Source organism: Amblyomma americanum, chromosome 8 (genome assembly GCF_052857255.1).
Source record: "Amblyomma americanum isolate KBUSLIRL-KWMA chromosome 8, ASM5285725v1, whole genome shotgun sequence".
NCBI lineage: Eukaryota > Metazoa > Arthropoda > Arachnida > Ixodida > Ixodidae > Amblyomma > Amblyomma americanum.
The window spans coordinates 79,683,573-79,703,185 of NC_135504.1; the positions used below are offsets into that span (position 1 = coordinate 79,683,573).

Consider the following 19,613-nt stretch of genomic DNA (forward strand, 5'->3'; position numbering starts at 1 on the left):
GAAAACCTGAACACAAGCTGGAGAGCCTAGGCTTCTTAGTAGAATGAAACGTAACTTGCTGTTTGATTTTCTTCTTTGCTGGCTTCCTTGATGTGTAGGGCATTTCTTTTTCCTTAGTACCTTCATAAATCTTCAATACAGGCTGCAATACCTTGCTGGCCTTGTTGTGCACTTGAGGAATTTTTTTCTCTGTGACATAATCTTTGAGCACGTCCATCTTGGCCAAGACCAATTCCAAGTTCGTCATGCCTGTGGATGATTCTGCTGTTTGAGCACTTTCCACGACGTGAAAAGCCACGCTTGTCTTTGAATTTGATAACACTGCTTGAGTAGTTTCCAAGATTTTCTGATTTCTTCTTTCAGATGTGCTTGTTATGACCACTGAGTGACTGTGTTTGCAGATTGTCAGGCACATTCGGCGCTCTTGGCGAGTGCATGAATAGCTGTTCCACACACCATGCAATCACTGCACTTCAGAAGGCAGTCGGCACCACGTGTCACTTTTTAAACCCTGTAAGCAAGGCTTTATTGTGGACTGGGATTGCACAGTCCATGTTCCATATTCAGTCTTTTTGGTAGACGCAGTAATTGCCATGGAAAATGTGGTCATTCTCGGGTTCATCTTGCTGGTTCTGTTTCCTTTCACAAAGAGGTGTATGCCATGTCTATCACTGCAAAGTTGAGCCTACAAACAATGATTCTTCTTACCTTCCAGAAAACTACGCTTTTAACTCCTCTGCATCCTTTCAGGATGCATGTTTGTGTTGACGCTGAGCCGAGCTAGAAAACTAGACTCACATCTCCCGGTGATGAGCATAGTTTCCTCTTAAGTAACGAATAAACTCCTGAAGCCTGTAGTCTTTGTTGGCCAGAAATGACTCGAGAAGCTTAGCCACCTCACTCTTCTTGGGGCACTCTAGCAGCACACAAACAGCATGGTAAACATCTGCTGCGAGCTCTTTTTCTTCTATCTTCTCAGTAATCTTTCGCTTCCAGTTTTTATCCACATGCTTTGTGCAGAGCAGTCGATGTTGAGGTGGGACCCTGACTCTTGACCAGGCCTCAAAGTGTTCAGATGCATCATCTGTCAAGAAAGTTCTAGTGTACAGGGCTCCTGTGGAGGACTTCATGGATTGAAAGAATGCTCCCAACATTTTCTCATTCATTGTGCTGCAGATGAAGTAAGCCATATACAGTGCTGGTCCATTCTCATCCAGCACCTTCCGGGAAGAGTCACCAATCCAAATTGTGCTACCCTGTTGTTCCCTGTCTGGAATCAACACAAGCCCTGTCTACATGAACCCCACAGGACCGGGTAGAGTCAGCATCGGGTTAGGTGACCCGCCTCTGACTCGCCTCGATTGGTGTCTAAACGAACTCTGTTCAAGCGCGTAAGTATCGCAGCGGCGCCTAGCGTCGAGGTTCGCAGTTATCGTGCAAGTTTCCGGTTCCTGTTTTTGGCCCGCGGGTTCCCGCGCGTTCGCAATGGCCATGTCGTCTGCTGTTTTGATTATGGTGCTCACTCTCCATCAGCTTTATTTCATGACCCTTTTGATGTCATGGATAAGCTTTCATAATATGCTTCTCTCTGCCGCGGTGATTCATTACCGGGCTCGTTGTCAATGTATACAGAGTATATCAAACAGCCGAACACCGCTCACCGCCGGTTGGTCCGTCCACGAAGTCGCCGTCATGTATGGTTAGTATCTATTCTTCTACGCCTGTCTTCGCTAATCCTGGAGTGCAGAAACTAATATAGCGGATGATTTGGCATTCCTAAATTCGCAAGCTACATATCTCGAATACAGTAGGCTGCATGAGTTTTAACGGTGGAGTGTGAGACGAAAAATGGAGTGCGGAAGTGCCGCCTTTTCCAAAACTAACCGATCAACGCGTTTTGCATGTTAGCCGAGTAGCATGACACTTATGGCAGACCTTAAGCTCTAATTCTGTGTAAGGTCAGGAGAACCCCTGTACTCACCTTTCGGGACTTTTCACTCAGTAGGAGTGCCGTAAGGGGGCTGAAAAGCTAGCCCCGTTGCTCCGTTGCTTTTACAAAGGGGGTACAGCTCGTTACCAAACATGCACTGCGCTGTTACGGGAATACGTTCTCCTGTGTTTGGTGTAGTGCTGAACAGCATGGTGACGCGGCTGCAAATGATCGCATTACGTAATATTAAACATCGTTACTTTATAACGCTTCATCAATCGCGAGGTTTTCATAAATTGCTTCTTGGTTTTCATAGGGTAGCAGGATGCAAGCACATGTGGTAAAACTAATTATATAACGTAGCAGGATTTTGGTAAGTGCTGCATAAGTTCATTAACCTCATAACGAGTGAGTAACCTAAAGAAATATGCAATCCTGTATTTTCAATGATTACTTTTAATAACTGCACTAAAAGCCAGAAGCAAGTGAATTGGAAATACTCAAAATCAAGCAACACAGTTCATGCTTTCCTATACCTTAGGTAGCACCATGGCATCTTTTGTGACACTCGTTTTTAGGACTGTGATATCCACGCACTAGCCTGCAGTTTGTGCATATTCATAAAAAGGTAGTGAAAAAAAAAGTGCGTGTCAAATTGATAACACCAGGTATCTTGCAGGACTGGAATCCCTGGCACCACCACCAAAGCGGCGCATGTGGATGAAGAACAGAAGTCGTGATTGGTGGGACAATATTGTTTGCTCCAACTTTGACGATGGTGAATGGAAAGAAAACTTCAGAATGTCACGGGCAAATTTCTGTGAATTGGTTGCTGCCCTTGCTCCATTTATGTCACCAGAATGTAATTACGTTCGAGAGCCAGTGCCAGTTGACAAAAGAATTGCAATTGCACTGTACAAACTGGCTAGCTGTTGTGAGTACTGAGTAGTTGCAAATCAGTTCGGAATTCACAAAAGCACTGTGCAGAAATTTTTGTACCTTTTCTGCATTACCGTAAAAAGGCACCTTTCAAACAAATTTATCTACCTGCCATCAACTGAAGAGGCCACATTGATTGGCAGGAGGTTCTCTGAGAAGTGCCACATCCCACAGATATGTGGTGCCATTGATGGCACTCATATTCCTATCACTGCACCATTAAAAGGGTACAGAGACTTTATTAATCGCAAAATGTGGGCATCCTACAACATGCAGGCAGTCGTGGACGACCGTGGACTGTGAGTATATTTGTTTATTCGTTATTGGAACTAAGCTTTGCTGTTTGTATGCAACAGCAACAACTGAAACTTAAAGAAAACAGTAATGAAGCATGCTGATGAAGTGTTTCACACTAAGTACTCTGAAATTCGAAGCCAGATAATTATTTTGTTGTGCTTGTGTGCAAGGACAGGCATGACGAATTTTCAAACTTGACATTCTTGTGTGCTAGGACCTCTCCCAAGATATGCTTATCATGATTGACTAACATGGCATCCATTTGTTGGTACTGTAGTGCATGTATCTTGTTCTATTTAAACTGTGGGACATCCATAAGTAATCTATTTGCCTTTAAAATCTCACTGCAGACTTTCAGCACACTTCCCACTGAGCAATCTAATGGTGTTGTACAGTTTGCTTGTGAACTATTTCTTTTAAACCTGTACTAACTTTCTGGCACCTAAATAAAAACAAGCTATATGAATGCAACACATGGATAATTTGAAATTAGGATCATAGCTATAGCAAAAAAATATATAAAGATGGCAGAAACGAGCTCAACACAGCTCCTGTGGATGTGTCCAGTAGCACATTTCGTGGCAGTGATGCCACAAAGTTTTTAGAATGCAATTCAGGGTGGTCTGCAATTTGTTTTTGCTTTTTCAAGATATTTTGTAATTACTTCTATTTCCTTTTTGACATTGTTTTGCTGGCTAGTTTTGCTTCCCTTTAGTGCAATTCAAATACAAACTTATTGCTTTTATTTTGCACCAGTGCTTTAGCACCTAATAGATGGTGTAAATGATAGCCTTCAAAAGCTTCTTTGTCTTGACGTGCATCCCATTTTTTCTGCATTCAGGTTTCGCAGCATTTCATGCCTTGCACCAGGCAGTGCGCATGACTCAACAGCATTTAAGATGTCGAAACTCTACAAGAACAGCGACCAACTGTTGCCAAAGGGCAGCCAGCTCTTTGAGGGGAAGCTTCTTCCCTTCATGCTTCTCGCTGACCCTGCGTATCCCCCACTGCCCTGGATCTTGAAAGGCTACACAGGGAGGCTATCGAGAGAAGCTGAGTCCTTCAACGTGTACCACAGCACTGGGAGGAATGTTGTAGAACAGGCATTTGGCAGGTTGAAGGGGCGTTGGTGCGTTTTACTTAAGCGCACAGACATAAATTATAAGTTTGTGCCCACTGTTGCCCTCACAGCATGCGTGCTGCACAACTTTTGTGAGCAGCATTCAGAAACCTATGAGGACTCCTGGGGTGCCATTGTTTCAGCTACTGAATCGGAAGACTTTCCGCAGCCCGTCAGCAGGCCTTATGCAGGCACCCAACAGTCGGATGTAAGGGACTGCCTGAGCAATTATTTAGCCCATAACTTCCCGATTCGCACAAGTAGGTTCCGCTAAAGTGAAAATGAAAATTGGTTTTGGGGGAAACGAAATGGCACAGTATCTGTCTCACATATCGGTGGACCACCTGAACTGTGCATAAGGGAAGGGATAAAGGAGGGAGTAAAAGAAGAAAGGAAGCAAGAGAGTAGAGGGCTCCGGAATAATTTCACCACCTGGGGATCTTTAACCTGCACTGACATTGCACAGCACATGCGCGCCTTAACGTTTCGCCTTCATCGAAATGCAGCTGCTGCGGTCGGGTTCGAACACTAAAGTGCATTGAGCAGAAAATTGTTAGCACAGAAGACCGGAACGATGAGCACAGTAGCACAGGATAGGCATGAGGTGTCACTAGAATTTTGTTGTCAAGCAACTTTTTACGGCATTTACCACACACAACTTGCATCTTGTGGAAGTAGGCAGCAAAGAAGATCCCACACATTATATCAAGCACGTCCATTTTGCACAGCCACTTATGTGAAGAGCACCACAACAAGCAATACTCAGGCAAAAGGCATTTGTTTTTAGTAGCCTGAAAAATTATTAATGCTTTCAATATCTCAGCAGTCTTGGGATTATTTTATTTGGCTGTACAATAATGACTGCTTTCCTGGTTTTGGTGACAACTGAACTACAGTGTCTTTGGACTGAATGGGCTTGAAATGTTCTCTGCTTCAGACAAACTATTATGATAGTCCTCATAATATATGAGACTGTGTGTGCCACATGTTGCTTCTGATATATCATGTGGAATCCTGTGTACTGCCTAGTTCCTTATGTTGTGGATTGTATCTGGCAATGTGTGGTTGTCACAGAGAGCTTGGCTCGGCAATACTCTTCACTTCGCAGTTCACGCCTGTCCTGAGTTAATGTGTTCTCTGTCATCTTTTGGTTTGGATTGGTTTTTGGAGTTTAACATCCCAAAGTGACTCGGGCTATAAGGGACGCCGTAGTGACGGGCTGCGGAAATTTCGACCACCTGGTGTTCTGTAACGTGCACTGACATCACACAGTGCACGGGCCTCTCGAATTTCACCTCCACCGAAATTCGACCGCCACGGCCGGGATCATACCCGCGTCTTTCGGGTCACCAGCTGAGCGCCATAACCACTGGGCCACTGCGGCAGCTACTCTGTCATCTTTAGTACTGAAAACAGTTTTGCTTTTGTACCATGCAACACCTACTTGAAACCGAAGTATTATTGCATTTTGCAGTTAGTGTAGACATACTATAACTGCCAGCCTTTTTTTTTTCACTCGTATCTTGAACAGCCCTACTATGCATGCATTAACCGAGTGATGTTCAAAATCACTTGAAGACAGTGATTTGCCCAATAATTGGAAAATGGCGTATGTTGTGCCGATTCATAAATCAGGGCCATGTAATCTGGCTTCAAATTATCTCCCAGTATCCCTCACAAGTGCAGTTTTCAAGGTTTTGGAGCATGTATTTTTTACATTGTACACCATCTTAAGTTTTCCCTCATAAATAATAACCAGCATGGGTTTTGTAGTGTTTTCATGTGTCACACACTTAACTGAACTTGCCCATGATATAGCTAGTTCTTTAGATAAAGCAGTTTCTGTTGAGTGCATGTTTCTCGATTTTATGAAAGCGTTTGATGTTGTACCGCATACTTCATTACTAGAAAAATTATCATTGTATAACATTAGCAGTAAAGTAGTAGCATGGAGCAAAGTGTACCTTCATTTAAGAAAACTTAGGGCGGTGGTTAGTGGTGAAATATCAGACGATGTTGCTGTAACCTCAGGAGTACAGTCACGAGTAAAAGAGATTAGCACACATGACGGAACACCTGAGCGCCGGAATGACAATGCGTGGCGCTGCGGATGACAAAGAGGCTGATAACGAGAGTGCCGGGCCGTTCCCATTCTGCAGTATTAGGCGGGTTCAGCGGACTGTCATGGCCCAGCAAAATTTATTTTTCTGTCTCGCCCTCTCTTTTGTTTAGTGCAACCTTGCTCCCACAGGCAACGGGTGAAGAATAGGATAGTTGTTTTTTTTTTTCCTTGTTTGGCAGTTAGTTTTGCAAGCAGCCTCAGCCGTGCTGCGTTTGGTAACTGCTTGAACAGCTCTGCATCCAGGAGTTGCCATGGCCTCCAAAAGGAGCAGATTTGAATATAATTGAAAATATATGGGGATTAATGAAAAAGCGACTAGCTGTAAGGCAGATGCACAAATCATCACCAGATATCATTTGGGCGGCGGTTCAAGAGGAATGGAGCAGGCTCCAGGCTCTTCCTGACCTTGCAAGCAGCCTGTTTGACTCCTTCCCTGAGCGCCTTCAAAGCGTTGTGGCGGTCGGTGGGGCCTACGCATGCCATTAGTGCAACGACGTGTTTGCTCACGCATCACGACAGCGAACTGGCTGTCCTCCTCCCTTCTTTCCCTGAATTGATGGGATAGTGCTCCTGTTAATAATGTTACTACACTTTCCCAACAAAGTGACCTGTGTGAATTAGTTGCATCGAAAAAATAAACTCTGTTTTTCTTGCTTGTGTAATACTGGCTAAAAGTAGCTCTATCATCCCGAGCGAGTTCCTTTTGACAAACCATCACGGACATAAAAAAACAGTAATAAAAAAGAATCCATCTTTGCCCATGATAACTGAGCCAAAATAAATGCCGCATGCACAGTCACGTAGGGTCGGCACTTCGAAGCTCGGGCAATGGCACGCTTCATAAAGCTTACTTCCTGCCGTCCCCCCCCCCCCCCCATGCTGAAAATATGGAAACGGCCCGATAGGCAGGTCTGCAAACCACAGCGCCGCATGGCGAGATATACAAATTCTGATCGGCAGTGATTTGTGCTAATATTTTTTACTTGCGACTGTACCACAAGGGTCAGTTCTGGGACCACTTTTATTTGTAATTTTTTTAAATGACATTTTCGCTGGTATATCGTCTACATTGGGGCTGTTCGCAGATGACTGTTTTGTACCGAACTGTTTCTGTTCCTGCTGAACGTGATGCTTTGCAATGCGACCTTGACAGAATTTCTAAATGGTATGATAAATGGGGCGTCACTTTTAATCTCCGGAAAAGTCTCTATAGGTGTTTTACTAAGAAAAGGTCACCTGAATTTGTTGTCCATCACCGAATATAAATATCTCAGTGGGTATTTAAGTAGTGATCTGTGTTGGCATAGGCACATCAATTAAATAACTGCAAAAGCAGGTCGAATTTTGACTTGCTTATGCAGGAATTCCAAGCGTTTTCCTTTACAAAGTAAAGAACTGCTATACACAACTAACGTAAGGCCTATACGTGCACAGTATGCGTATGCGTGCAAAGTATGGGGCCCTGAAACTAAAAATTTTGATAAATTACAGAAGGCCCAAATCCTGGCTGTCCACATTGTTTTAAATACTTACAGCAAAAATTTCAGTGTGTCAGCAACGCAGAAGTCTTTCGGATGGGTTTCACTGCAGGGACGCAGATATGTACTTAGGCAGAAATTCTTCCGAACTATATACCATTCTAAAACAGGTACTGACCATGACCATTATTTCCACCAGACTATATGTCTGCAAAAAGGGACCACACTTTCAAAGTAAAAGAAGTTAAATGCACTACTGATTAACTAAAAATGTCATTTGTTCCAAAAACAATAAATGAATAGAATAAGTTACCCCAGGAAGTCATTTCAACAAAATCTAATGAATTGTTTGCTGCATTGCTGTAATTTTATGCTTGTGTTTGTATCAAATTATGTTGCAATGTATTTTCCGTGAGAATTTTTTCCCTGCCACTATATTGTATGATTATGTTGTAACTCTCTCCCTCCACTGTACTGCCAAACAGGCACTTTGGGTAATGTGATAAATAAATACATTATACAGCCGTGTTTGGAATGTAGATCTTCTTTTTTATTTGTCTCAGAAACCACATACAAGAAATGTAAATGTGTTTTCGAACAACACAAAAGGGTGCAGAAGTCAAAGTGTCAGGAGGACCCCTGATTATTAATGTGATTGCTATTGTTTTCACATCAGATAAACACACCACTGTTTGTACCTCTCCGGTGAAGCAAAATAAATGTCACTCTTTGGCAAGTAATAAAAAGAAAGCATGCATAAATACAGTTTATTAAAAGACAGCAATAAAAATCAGATGTCACTAATATTCGAGATTATCACATATCTGAAACAAGGTTATCAAAAATCTTAAAATCAAATTAGGAACTGAGAAACACAGATTGTACCTTTTTGGTCAAGGAAAACAAATAACCTTTGGCAAGTACTAAAAGAAAGCACGCATTAATATAGTTCATTAAAAGACACCAGCAAAAAGCAGATGTCATTAAAATTCGAGATTAACACACATCTGAAACAAGATTATCAAAAATCTTAAATTAAATTAGGAACTGGGAAACATATCACATAGTTTGTACCTCTCCAGTCAAGCAAAATAAATGACTTCGGCAAGTAATACAAGAAAACATGCAGAAATATAGTTCATTAAAAGACTCCAACAAAAAGCTGGCTCATTAAAACTGAAGGTTATCACATTTGAAACAAGATTACCAAAAATATCTTAAAATCAAATTAGGAACTGAGAAACAGATCACACAGTTTGTACCTTTCTGGCGAAGGAAAACAAATGACCTTTGGCAAGTACTAAAAGAAAGCACGCATTAATATAGTTCATTACAAGACACCAGCAAAAAGCAGATGTCATTAAAATTCGAGATTAACACATCTGAAACAAGATTATCAAGAATCTTAAATTTAAATTAGGAACTGGGAAACATATCACATAGTTTGTACCTCTCCAGTCAAGCAAAATAAATGACTTCGGCAAGCAATACAAGAAAACATGCAGAAATATAGTTCATTAAAAGACTCCAACAAAAAGCTGGCATCATTAAAACTGAAGGTTATCACATTTGAAACAAGATTACCAAAAATATCTTAAAATCAAATTAGGAACTGAGAAACAGATCACACAGTTAGTACCTGTCTGGTGAAGGAAAATAAATCACCTTTGGCAAGTACTAAAAGAAAGCACGCATTAATATAGTTCATTAAACGAAACCAACAAAAAGCAAGCTTCATTAATACTCTTAATATATACATCTGAAAAAAAAATTGCCATTAATTGTAAACAAATTAGGAACTGACAAACACATCACACAAAAACACAAAATGAAACTGAACAAGGACTCAAGATATACCACTGCCTCGGTAGATAATAATAATAATGAAGATAGGAGCATATTATTAAAAACAAAAAAAGTACATTTACTTACTGCACACTTTTGACTTGTCAGGAATCTAATATATTGCACTTATACTGTTTGCGATAATATTGCACATCCTTATTTATTGGAAATACCTGCAGCGCCCGAAGGCATTATTGCAGGGGTGATGAGGATACATAACAGAAGAATAGGCCAGAAAAAAAAGGAATAAAAAAAATGCAATACAACAAGGCATGACACAGCAAGTACAAAATGAATGAAATATGAAACAACAAAAAAACATGACGAAAAAAAAGCCAACTGACCAAATGATGCTGGACCAACAAGAACGAAGACCACGTGATTAAAAAAGCCAAAAGAAAGCCAACTGCGCACTCATACATCCGACAGCAACGCGCGGAACATAGACTCGGAACGGCACTCAACGATTTCATGGGGCAGGCGATTCCAGTTACCTATAAGGTATTAGGGTAGATTAATGGGACACTGAGGACAAATAGAAGCTGGCCTGTATTGTAACTGTACCGTGCTCAAACTACAAAGAGACCATTAACACCAAAATTGGAGCTTTCTGTAAGCTGGAAAAGAAAAACAGGCATTGCCGTCAGCGGCCGATTTCGGAAGTGGAATGCATGTATCAACACAGATTTTTGGGCGCGGATCCCAGAAGCTAAGCTACACCACCATTCACTTGTACACGATGGCAGCCCGGTGGCAGAAAGTACAGATGTCACGAATTCGAATTGACTACTGGCAAATTTTTAAAATCCAATTTTCTCTGCTACAAATGCATCTTTTGGTGTTAGAGAAATGCCAATACAGCCAGAAAGAGGCAAGGAATCAGCCGCCGCTATGGCTCCGTGGTTATGGCGCTCAGCCGCTGACCCAAAAGACGCGGGTTCGATGCCGGCCGCGGCGGTCAAATTTCGATAGAGGCAGAATTCTAGAGGCCCGTGTACTGTGCCATGTCAGTACACGTTAAAGAATCCCAGGTGGTCGAAATTTCCTGAGACCTTCACTAGAGCATCCCTCATAGCCTGAGTCGCTTTGGGACGTTAAACCCCCATAAACCATAATTTGTATCAAAAACAATGATTGGATGGATTTGTCCTCAGTGTCCCTTTAATGTTTCCGAGGCTGCTGCATGTTAAGGAGGCATCAGTCGCTATTTTTTACTCTCGAAGTGATTAAATGAGACTTAAAAATGGTGGCAATGTCACGGGTGTAGTTCACCTCAGTGTTTAGGTGTTGGTGGTGTGTTGGTGGCTGGCGGCAGTGGTGGAAATTGGTGTTGTAAGTTCATGTTTGGTGGTCCCATAAATTGTGGGAAGCTGGGCATGTGTTGTAGGGATGCCACCAATGCTGCCTGTTGAGAAAAAAACTGCCCCATTAAAGTTTGTGTGCCCTGCAGAAAGGTGGTGGAAACACCTTGCAGGAGCTCCTGCATGTGCTTGTTCTCATCTGCAAGCAGTTGTTTTTGTTGCTGAAATTGTATCTCTGCTTGCTTCGTCCAAAATTCTTCGTTTTTACGCTGCACATTTAAGAGCACCTTTTCCAATTTCGCCTCTCCCATGCGGCGTCGTTTCTGTGGCGGTGATCTGCTTGAGGTGCTTGCTAAAAAAAGAAGGAAAACACATGCAAATGGTCACAACTTTCCTTCGTGGACTATTCACACTTTGCTGAAAAATGAAGAATTGCAGACCAAAAAAAGGCAGGTCTGCTAAAAACAGGTTTGAACTTTTAACTTTTTATACGTGCTGTGGCTGAAGCAATCAATTCTTGCATGAAAACTACACGGAGCTTAAATGAAACAGTGCTACAGGTAAGCTTCCACACAGGACACTGTTGCTGGTGTAAAAAAAAAAAGAATGGGTACTAGCAGTTGTCAGGGACATTCTATTGAAGAAGCGTAGCTTGTTGGGCCGGTTTCTGCACGATACGTGGAAAACCAGAGGAAAGGACGCGTTCACAAGCAGAAGTACACAGGGCAACTTTGCCCTGTGTACTTCTGCTTGTGAACGCGTCCTTTCCGCGGGTTTTCCATGCATCACCGACATCCTTTTTGCGTGCAGCGCGAATCCTAAAAAGTTTCTGAAAACTGCTCACAGCTTTCCCTCTGTGTTTATGCATATCCTAAAACATAGCCGTACTCAAATGTGACAAGCACCCATTACATTTATAGCATCCTGCCAGCTGACCCCTTTATTGAACAGATAAACACTGCCTCATGTTCTTGAACAGCACACATACTACGTATACCAGGGTGCTCACTTCTTTGCACATTGTTTACTTTTTCTTTGCTAGAGGGACCAGTGTTCTGAGTCCATGCAGGTTGGAAACTGAAGACAGTTCTGATTTTATGCGTCATGACTATCATTCTAGTATATAACACTCTTTGGATGCAGCAATAACTTCAGACTCCTGCTGCCAGTGCTTGCCCAGGCAATTTGTTTTTTTTTTTGGAAAACACATTCTAGAATGCTCTGACTCCGAAAGAGAAGAAAGATGCTGTGGCAAGGTACTAGACCTGGAATTTGAGACTACGTCCTGTGTCGTGATGTCCCCCTTTCACTAGTAACATTTCTGTGTGATACATAGCAATGTCCATGTTTACAAACTGAGGTAACAGCTTTAGGCATGTTCAATAAACCGAGAGACAATTTTCAATTAGAGGTCAAAAAAAGTGAAACACTGCAGGCACATACTCACCCTTAACCTTGTGCAAGTGAAACTTAGTCCACGAGACCTTGTGGTACAAAGTTTACACACACTTTAGATGAAAACATTAAAATTACCAGAATGGGAAAATGCCATAGTATGCATAAATTCTGACCACCTCAGCAATGCTTATCACATGCACACTGCTCCTTTCACTATAAAAAGAAAGTTTTTTTTGTCGAAACACTGGTCACATATGTATTTAAGTTTGCACTACCTAAATATTCCTGGCAATACAACACATCAGGATTCTGCAAACAACCACACTTAAAGATAGCAAGTTGCATCACTTTACTTTGACAACACTTCCTAACAGCATAGGTATAAGAGCTTTGTGCTGTGTTTGAATGACTTTTTCTTTAAAAAAATTCGTGTGCTACTCTTGTTCTCTCATAACTGCTGCATACAGATGAGCACCAGCAATGCCACTAGGCATTCAGGGTGCAGTACAGTGGCCACTATAGTGGCCAGTTCAGTGGATGCTGCGCTGGCGCAGAGGTAGAGCATCCGCCTCGCGTGCAGGAGACCCATGGTTCAAATCCTTGTACCGCCACAATTCTCCACCAGAAAAAGGAAGAATGGGTGTGAGGAAATTGAACAACAAGGTCTGGGGGGTAGAGTAATGTACCAAAATGCTCATTGGAAAGGGTGTAGAGTAAGGCGACATAAGCTCTTTGATGCTATACAGTGCATGTTTACAAGAGTCAAAGGATTGGACTGGGATGAGCTTGGGATAAAAATTAATGGAGGAAATCCTAGGAACCTCTGATTTGCTCATGTTGTCCAGCGACGTAACTCAGAAGGAGTCCCAGTGCATGACTCAGGGCCTCAATATTCAAGCAGAATGGTAGAGCTAAAAGTTAATAAGAAGGAAACTGAAGTCACGTCCAGTAATTTGGCAAGGGACAAACAGTTAAAGATAGGCAGCAAAGTATTGTATACTGTAAGAGAATACATCTATCTTAGGCAAGTAATGACCGTAGAGTTGGACCATGACAGTGAAATAGCCAGGAGAATACAAATGGAATGGAGGGCATTTGGCAGGCACTTGCATCATTTAGAGCAGCTTACCATTGCCCCTTACAGGGAGAGAACATAGTATGTGTGGAATGGTACGGTATTTGGGTTTAAAATTCGAAAGCAACAAATGGGCCATGAGATGTGCCATACTGGAGAGCCCTGGATTAATATGAACCACCTCATGTTCTTCCAGGATGCAGGAAAGACTAAAGTGCAAGAAAAAAAATTGATTTTTGGTTTTTGATTAATATCAAATTCCAAAACTTTCATGAATATTATTCAGCGTCTCGCATGCTTTTCTGCCCTTTAATAGAGCCAGGACAGCCTTTTTTTTTTCAAAGCCATTTTCTTTGAAGCTTCCATTTGCTCACATTTCTGCAATGAAAAAAATGCCCAAAAAAAACACTGGAAATTTTATAAACACAGTTGATCCATTGACAGCCTCCAGGCAATGCAAGCAAGGCACTATGCATGTTTTATTCAGTGCTGACACTTTTATTCTGCGCTATTCTTGCCTCACGTGAAGCGTAAGACCTCGCTTTTGTATGGATGTATTTAAACATTTCTTTTGCTTTTTAGTGGGCACATAGAAATTATGCGTAAGGCTGTTTTGCGCAGGTATTTCCACATGTTGGCTATCAACAGCAATGTCTGTCAAATGCTGTGTTCAAAAGACTGAGGCACCTGCTGCGCTGACAAGAGCCAGATGATGAACAAGCCTTTCCTGCATAGGTACTCGCTCAAATCAGTTCTTCACACCACAAAGCATGCTCCCCAGCAAGTAGAGCAATGCACAACCAAAGCTTCTAGAATAGTGTTTCTACAGGAGATGCAAAAATACTTACGAGTTATTTAACCATGCAGTTTGGGAATGTGCACCAAAGAATGCCTTCCTTACCAGCCACACATCCGAACTACCATCTTAGACGCAGCACTAACATTCAGTCATGGGAGCATAGCCCAAATTGATACCCTTTGATATACCCGGTGACACCCCAAGGTATTTCATGCATCACCGGGACACTACATCATGGCGTAGCTGTGTGAGGTGGACCGTAGTAGAAAGTACTTTGTGAAGGAGAGATGCAGAACAGATCAAAAGGGAAGCTCAGCAGAAAAATGACAGGCAGAGTAAAATTTGCTTTCGTATTGGCTACATGGCTAGTAGCTATAGATTCAAGTTTCGGTGCATGTTGGTTCTGTTAAAAAATTGAAGCAAATATGTTTTTGTCTTCATCTCGAAAAACTCAACATGTCATTTCTTGTTATATTTGAACAATTATTGGATAAACAAGAAAAGAAATGAGGCTGTCTTTTTCTATCTTCAGCTACACATAGAGATGCAAAACTACTGAATCAAAATGGTACGCAGGAAGTATGCAGGAAGCATAAAGCAGGGCAAATATTCTAATTCTGACCTCTCGAGAGACTCGCAAGCATTCTTTGATTGGTTGAAGCAGCAGAAGCAGTTGCAGCACTTGCATCGTCTGCATCTGCGGGTAAAAAGCCTGAACGGTGCCACAGTAAACTGTTTATATAAAAAACAAAATGCAGTAACCTTGGAAACAAAACTCTGCGCCAATGGAATCCACACCATCCCACTCATACGACGTCTGGAAATATAATCACGTATACCTCACTATTTTCAAGGCTGGTCCGACGACACTTTGCAGTGCAGCTGAGCAGCACATCCGGTTCCGCTGCCTCAGCCAATTGTTGAGCACCTCAAAGGATCAATACCACGAGAAATCGAAGTGTGAACATGGGCCCAGGGAACCAATTTTGTTCTGCAGCCGAGCTATTAAATGCCATCTAGTGCTTAAAAATTGCCCAAGCTTACGTTCACTTTGTTCCTGAAGGATATCAGCGTCGTCCTCCTCGGTCCTGGTGTCAGCATCGCTGATATCTGCAAAACAGAAAAAAAAATCACTGCTCCTATAGCCAAAAGCGCTGAAATTGCACATCTTGCAGTCCAAAGATTGTAAGATGCCATCCCATCCCACTGCACAACATGGGCCCTCTATCTCCAATCACCTCTTCTTTGCAACTAGCATGCCTACCCTGTTACCAGCAAACTTCCTTGCTTCGTTACTGCAACAGACTCTCTACTAACTTTAACTACTTGTGCCTTGCCTTGACAGTCACTCAAAGACACCATGCTATATATTGCATGTTTCACCCATGTCTATTTCCTGCTCTTAATGAACTGAGATAGCATTAATTCATGTTCTCTCATACACAATGTTCTTGTGTCCTTTTTACATTACACTTATTGTTTTTTCCTTAACTCATTGTACAGCCCTTCATTATTTTTTTAGTTTATTTGTTAGCTTCCAAGTTTCAGCCCCGCAGGCAAACACTAGCAAGAAGTGTTGAACTTTCCTTTTGGAAATATCAGCCTTTCAACACTGTCTATACCTCATCAGTATATAACGCCAACGTTGTGGCTCAGTGCTCATGGTGCTGGGCTGCTGAGCCCAAAGACGTGGGTTTGATTCCTGCCGCGGCAAATGCATTTCAATGGAGGCGAAATGCTAGAGGCCCGTGTACTATGTCAGTGCAGTGAAATTTGGATGAGATTAACTATGTCTCATGAAAGCACAATAATAATCTATGCCAAAGAAAATGTGCTCTTAAGAGTTCGCTTTTAAGGGGAACTGTGCTGAGGCACACAAATTTTAAGCCACTGCATTTTCAAAGCTGTTGGTGCGTACTGCAGTCAATGAAAACGTGCACTAGGAGCAAAGAGCATTTCATGTTAGGACCATGTGCAGGGCACCTTGGTTATTTGTCAAATACATCTGCACAGTTACATGATTGCATGATAAAAAAAATTAAGTCAGCCCCGCTGCATGCCCAGTGGATTTGTCAAGGAACAAATTCAGTTATCAGCTTATTGAGGCTCTTTACTGGAAACAAGAATTTTTGTGTGTCTCGCTCAAGAGTACCTGTGTGCACTCGTTATCAGCAGTGCCGCATTTGTCCTTACGATTATACGTTTTCTGGAATCGATTTTTTTTTGTTTACATAGCATTTAATTTAGGACTAATATCTTGTTGCGGGCTAGTTGGTGAATCATCATGGACAGCGACAGCGCGAAGCAACTAGTTCGAAAGAGAGAGACGAGATCAGCGCTTGTCGTGTGTTCTCGTGTCTCTCTTTCGTCCTTGTTCCTTAGCGCTGCCGCTTTCCAGGGGGTTGTAAATGATCACGCTATTAGAAATGCGAAAGCTGATTGAAACTGCGTTAACCGCTCTACGTTGCGGCATTCAAATCAGTGCTCACTGAAACAACGCAGCACCGAGTCGCCGACTTCGGCGCTGCTGACATGCTACATCACATAAAAGTAAACGAGCGTGAAAACACATTTGGGTGTATACTTGCCTAGCTGCGAGTTGTCGCCGTAGTCTGGAGGGACATCTTGCGAATCCACGCCGTATTCGCGAGCCTGCACCATCGGCCTGTGGCTGAGAAGCGCGCTCATGTGGTCATACCACTTCCAAGCCGACGGTGCAGCTCCACTTCTCTCTTGCTCCAACCGTTCCTGTCACACAAGACAGAATTGTGCTGCAACGTCGTATCATTCCGTATGGGTGTCGAAATTCGGCTGAGGGAATGTTTATACTCACGGCCGTGAATCGCTTCTTCAAATTCTTCCAGCAGTTCCGCAACTGCTGCCACATCCAGTGGTAGCCGAGATTGGCCATTTCGGCCTGCAGATCTTTGAACACATCTTGATTGCGCTGCCGTCTGCTGTCCAGCGCCTCGCTCACTTTTTTTTCACTGATTAGCGCTAAAAAACATTCTACTTCCCTGTCGGTACAAGAAGCTCGGGTGGAAACAGCGCGGGGACCGACGGCGGCTGCCATTTTGGTCGACTGGTCACATGACCGAAATCTTTCCCAGAGTTCCCCGTTACCCGACTCCGTGACCCGACTGCGTATACATGGTTTTTGGAAAGGCGGGTCAGGCGAGTTAACCTACCCCCTGCAGGCGAGTTAACTCGACTCGCTCTGCCGCTTATTTTACTCGACCCGACAGCGTCTACATGAACCCGGCAACTGGTTTTTTACCCGACAAGCTAACTCTACTCGACTCTATCGGGTTCATGTAGACAGGGCTACAGACTGTTCCTGTACCCAAAACCTTCAGCGCCTTTCCCAGCGGCTCTGCCATTAGTGCAAAAGCAGTCTTTAGTATGAAGGTGCTCATTGGGTCAATAACCCCCTGCTGTATCTACAAGCAAACATGTTGCCCCTTGTTTCTGATGCCTTGCACGCATATGTTTACAATTGCAGCATAATTTTCATGATATCTTTGAGGAACTGTGAGGTTATATTGCTGCTTTATGTGCTAGTCCATGCGACTTGTCAAATGCAAAGCGGTTAGCTTGCTTGTCATAGATGCCCTTATTTTCTTCAATATTGAATTCATGAGCACTCCTTTTGAAAGGTCTTTCACAATGCTTGCCCTTTCCCGGTCACTCGTACTCATGTGTGCAATGTCTGCATCGTGCCCATATTGCAACCTTTGGTGCAAGACCTTGACAGTACCCTCTTCTCTTGTAGCGATGTAAGGCATGTCTTACCACTACGGCAGCTTCCCTGACTTTTCATCGCACGAGTATTGTTGCTTCGACCTGGTCGTGCCACTCATGACCTGTTACAAGTGTAACGATCCTTGTTCTTCTGTTGGTCGGCATTTTTGCTCCTGCAGATATCATGAACTTGCACACCTGGCTCTCTTCTGTCTTTTCCATTCATGGAACTGTTTAAATTGTAAAAAATATTCTATAGAAAATATTGTTTAGAAAGGTGTTAAAATTGAAGGCACTCAATATCAGTGACAAAGGAACAGTGCTTCTCGTCAAGCATGGCTATTTGAAAAGCATTGCGTATTATGTGTACCATAATTTCCAGTATAGCACATGCTTAAAAGTTGCAACTTTGCACCTTGCAAAATATACAGCGTATTTTTTTCAATATTGTTCAGTATATCTTCAAATCCCCAATGCAACTCTATCATGAAGGTCTGTGATACTAGCGCTATGCTTCCGTTGCCGTCACCCGGCTGAATACTTGTATGCGTGTTTTGCTAGGAGGCGTTGGTTGCTATCTTGGTAACACCCACTTTCAAGCAAAAGTGTGCGTTTGGGTGGTGAAATCCTGGGATCTGATCCCTTCGTGTTATTGTCATTGGGTTCTGTACATGTGCGTCCAATGAAGAAAGTAACAACGAAGATATTGAAGGCAAAGATGATTCTTCTTCTGACATAGAAACAGATTTTTTTTAGTTCAACAGTCCAGAACATATATATATATATATATATGATCAGCATTTTTTATGGGCAGATTGTATGCTTGGCCTACTGTATAATCTGCGTGGGATATATCCACCGGGTGCAGATTCTGTGTCACGGGTCCCCGGAGAACACTCTGACCGAAAGAATGGACTTGGCGACATGTGTACACACGCAGGTGCATATTTATTATACCCTATGTGACACAAACACTAGCACACAAAAGTAACAAAACGTAGACTACTAATACACACTACCCAGGAACGCCCAGTCCACTAGCGTTTGGTGTTTGTGCTCGCGGTTTGCTGCTTGTGAAGCGCTGCATTGGTCCAGTCAGTGGCATCCAGGTAAATGGCGTTGAGCAAAGCAAAAATAAAAACCACAGGCACAGGCACCAGAAAAAAGTGCCATATGGTCCATTTCATCTTTCAGAAGTAGTTGTGCTCTGGAGAAGTGATTACTGCAGTAGCCTTAACACTGGAATTGAGGATTTACTCTTTTATGCTCCCTTTCTGTAGCTTAGATGACTTTGAAAACCTGAACATAAGCTGGAGAGCCTAGGCTTCTTAGTAGAATGAAACATAACTTGCTGTTCGATTTTCTTCTTTGCTGGCTTCCTTGATGTGTAGGGCATTTCTTTTTCCTTAGTACCTTCATAAATCTTCAATACAGGCTGCAATACCTTGCTGGCCTTGTTGTGCACTTGGGGAATTTTTTTCTCTGTGACATAATCTTTGAGCACGTCCATCTTGGCCAAGACCAATTCCAAGTTCGTCATGCCTGTGGATGATTCTGCTGTTTGAACA

At 42.7% G+C, this 19,613-nt stretch overlaps 2 protein-coding genes across 2 annotated transcripts in view; one reads left to right on the forward strand and one right to left on the reverse strand.

Moving 5' to 3' along the window:
* Positions 1–19,613, forward strand: part of LOC144102536 (uncharacterized) — a 94,116-nt gene that overhangs the window by 50,842 nt on the left and 23,661 nt on the right. The window lies entirely within an intron of this gene.
* LOC144101955 (uncharacterized) lies at positions 10,952–17,307 on the reverse strand. The gene is made up of 4 exons (XM_077635194.1): positions 17,138–17,307; positions 16,893–17,052; positions 15,349–15,414; positions 10,952–11,384 (listed from the first exon to the last, which is right to left on the reverse strand). The coding sequence occupies exons 1-4, from the start codon at positions 17,213–17,215 to the stop codon at positions 11,005–11,007; spliced, it is 684 nt and encodes a 227-aa protein (XP_077491320.1). The 5' UTR covers positions 17,216–17,307; the 3' UTR covers positions 10,952–11,004.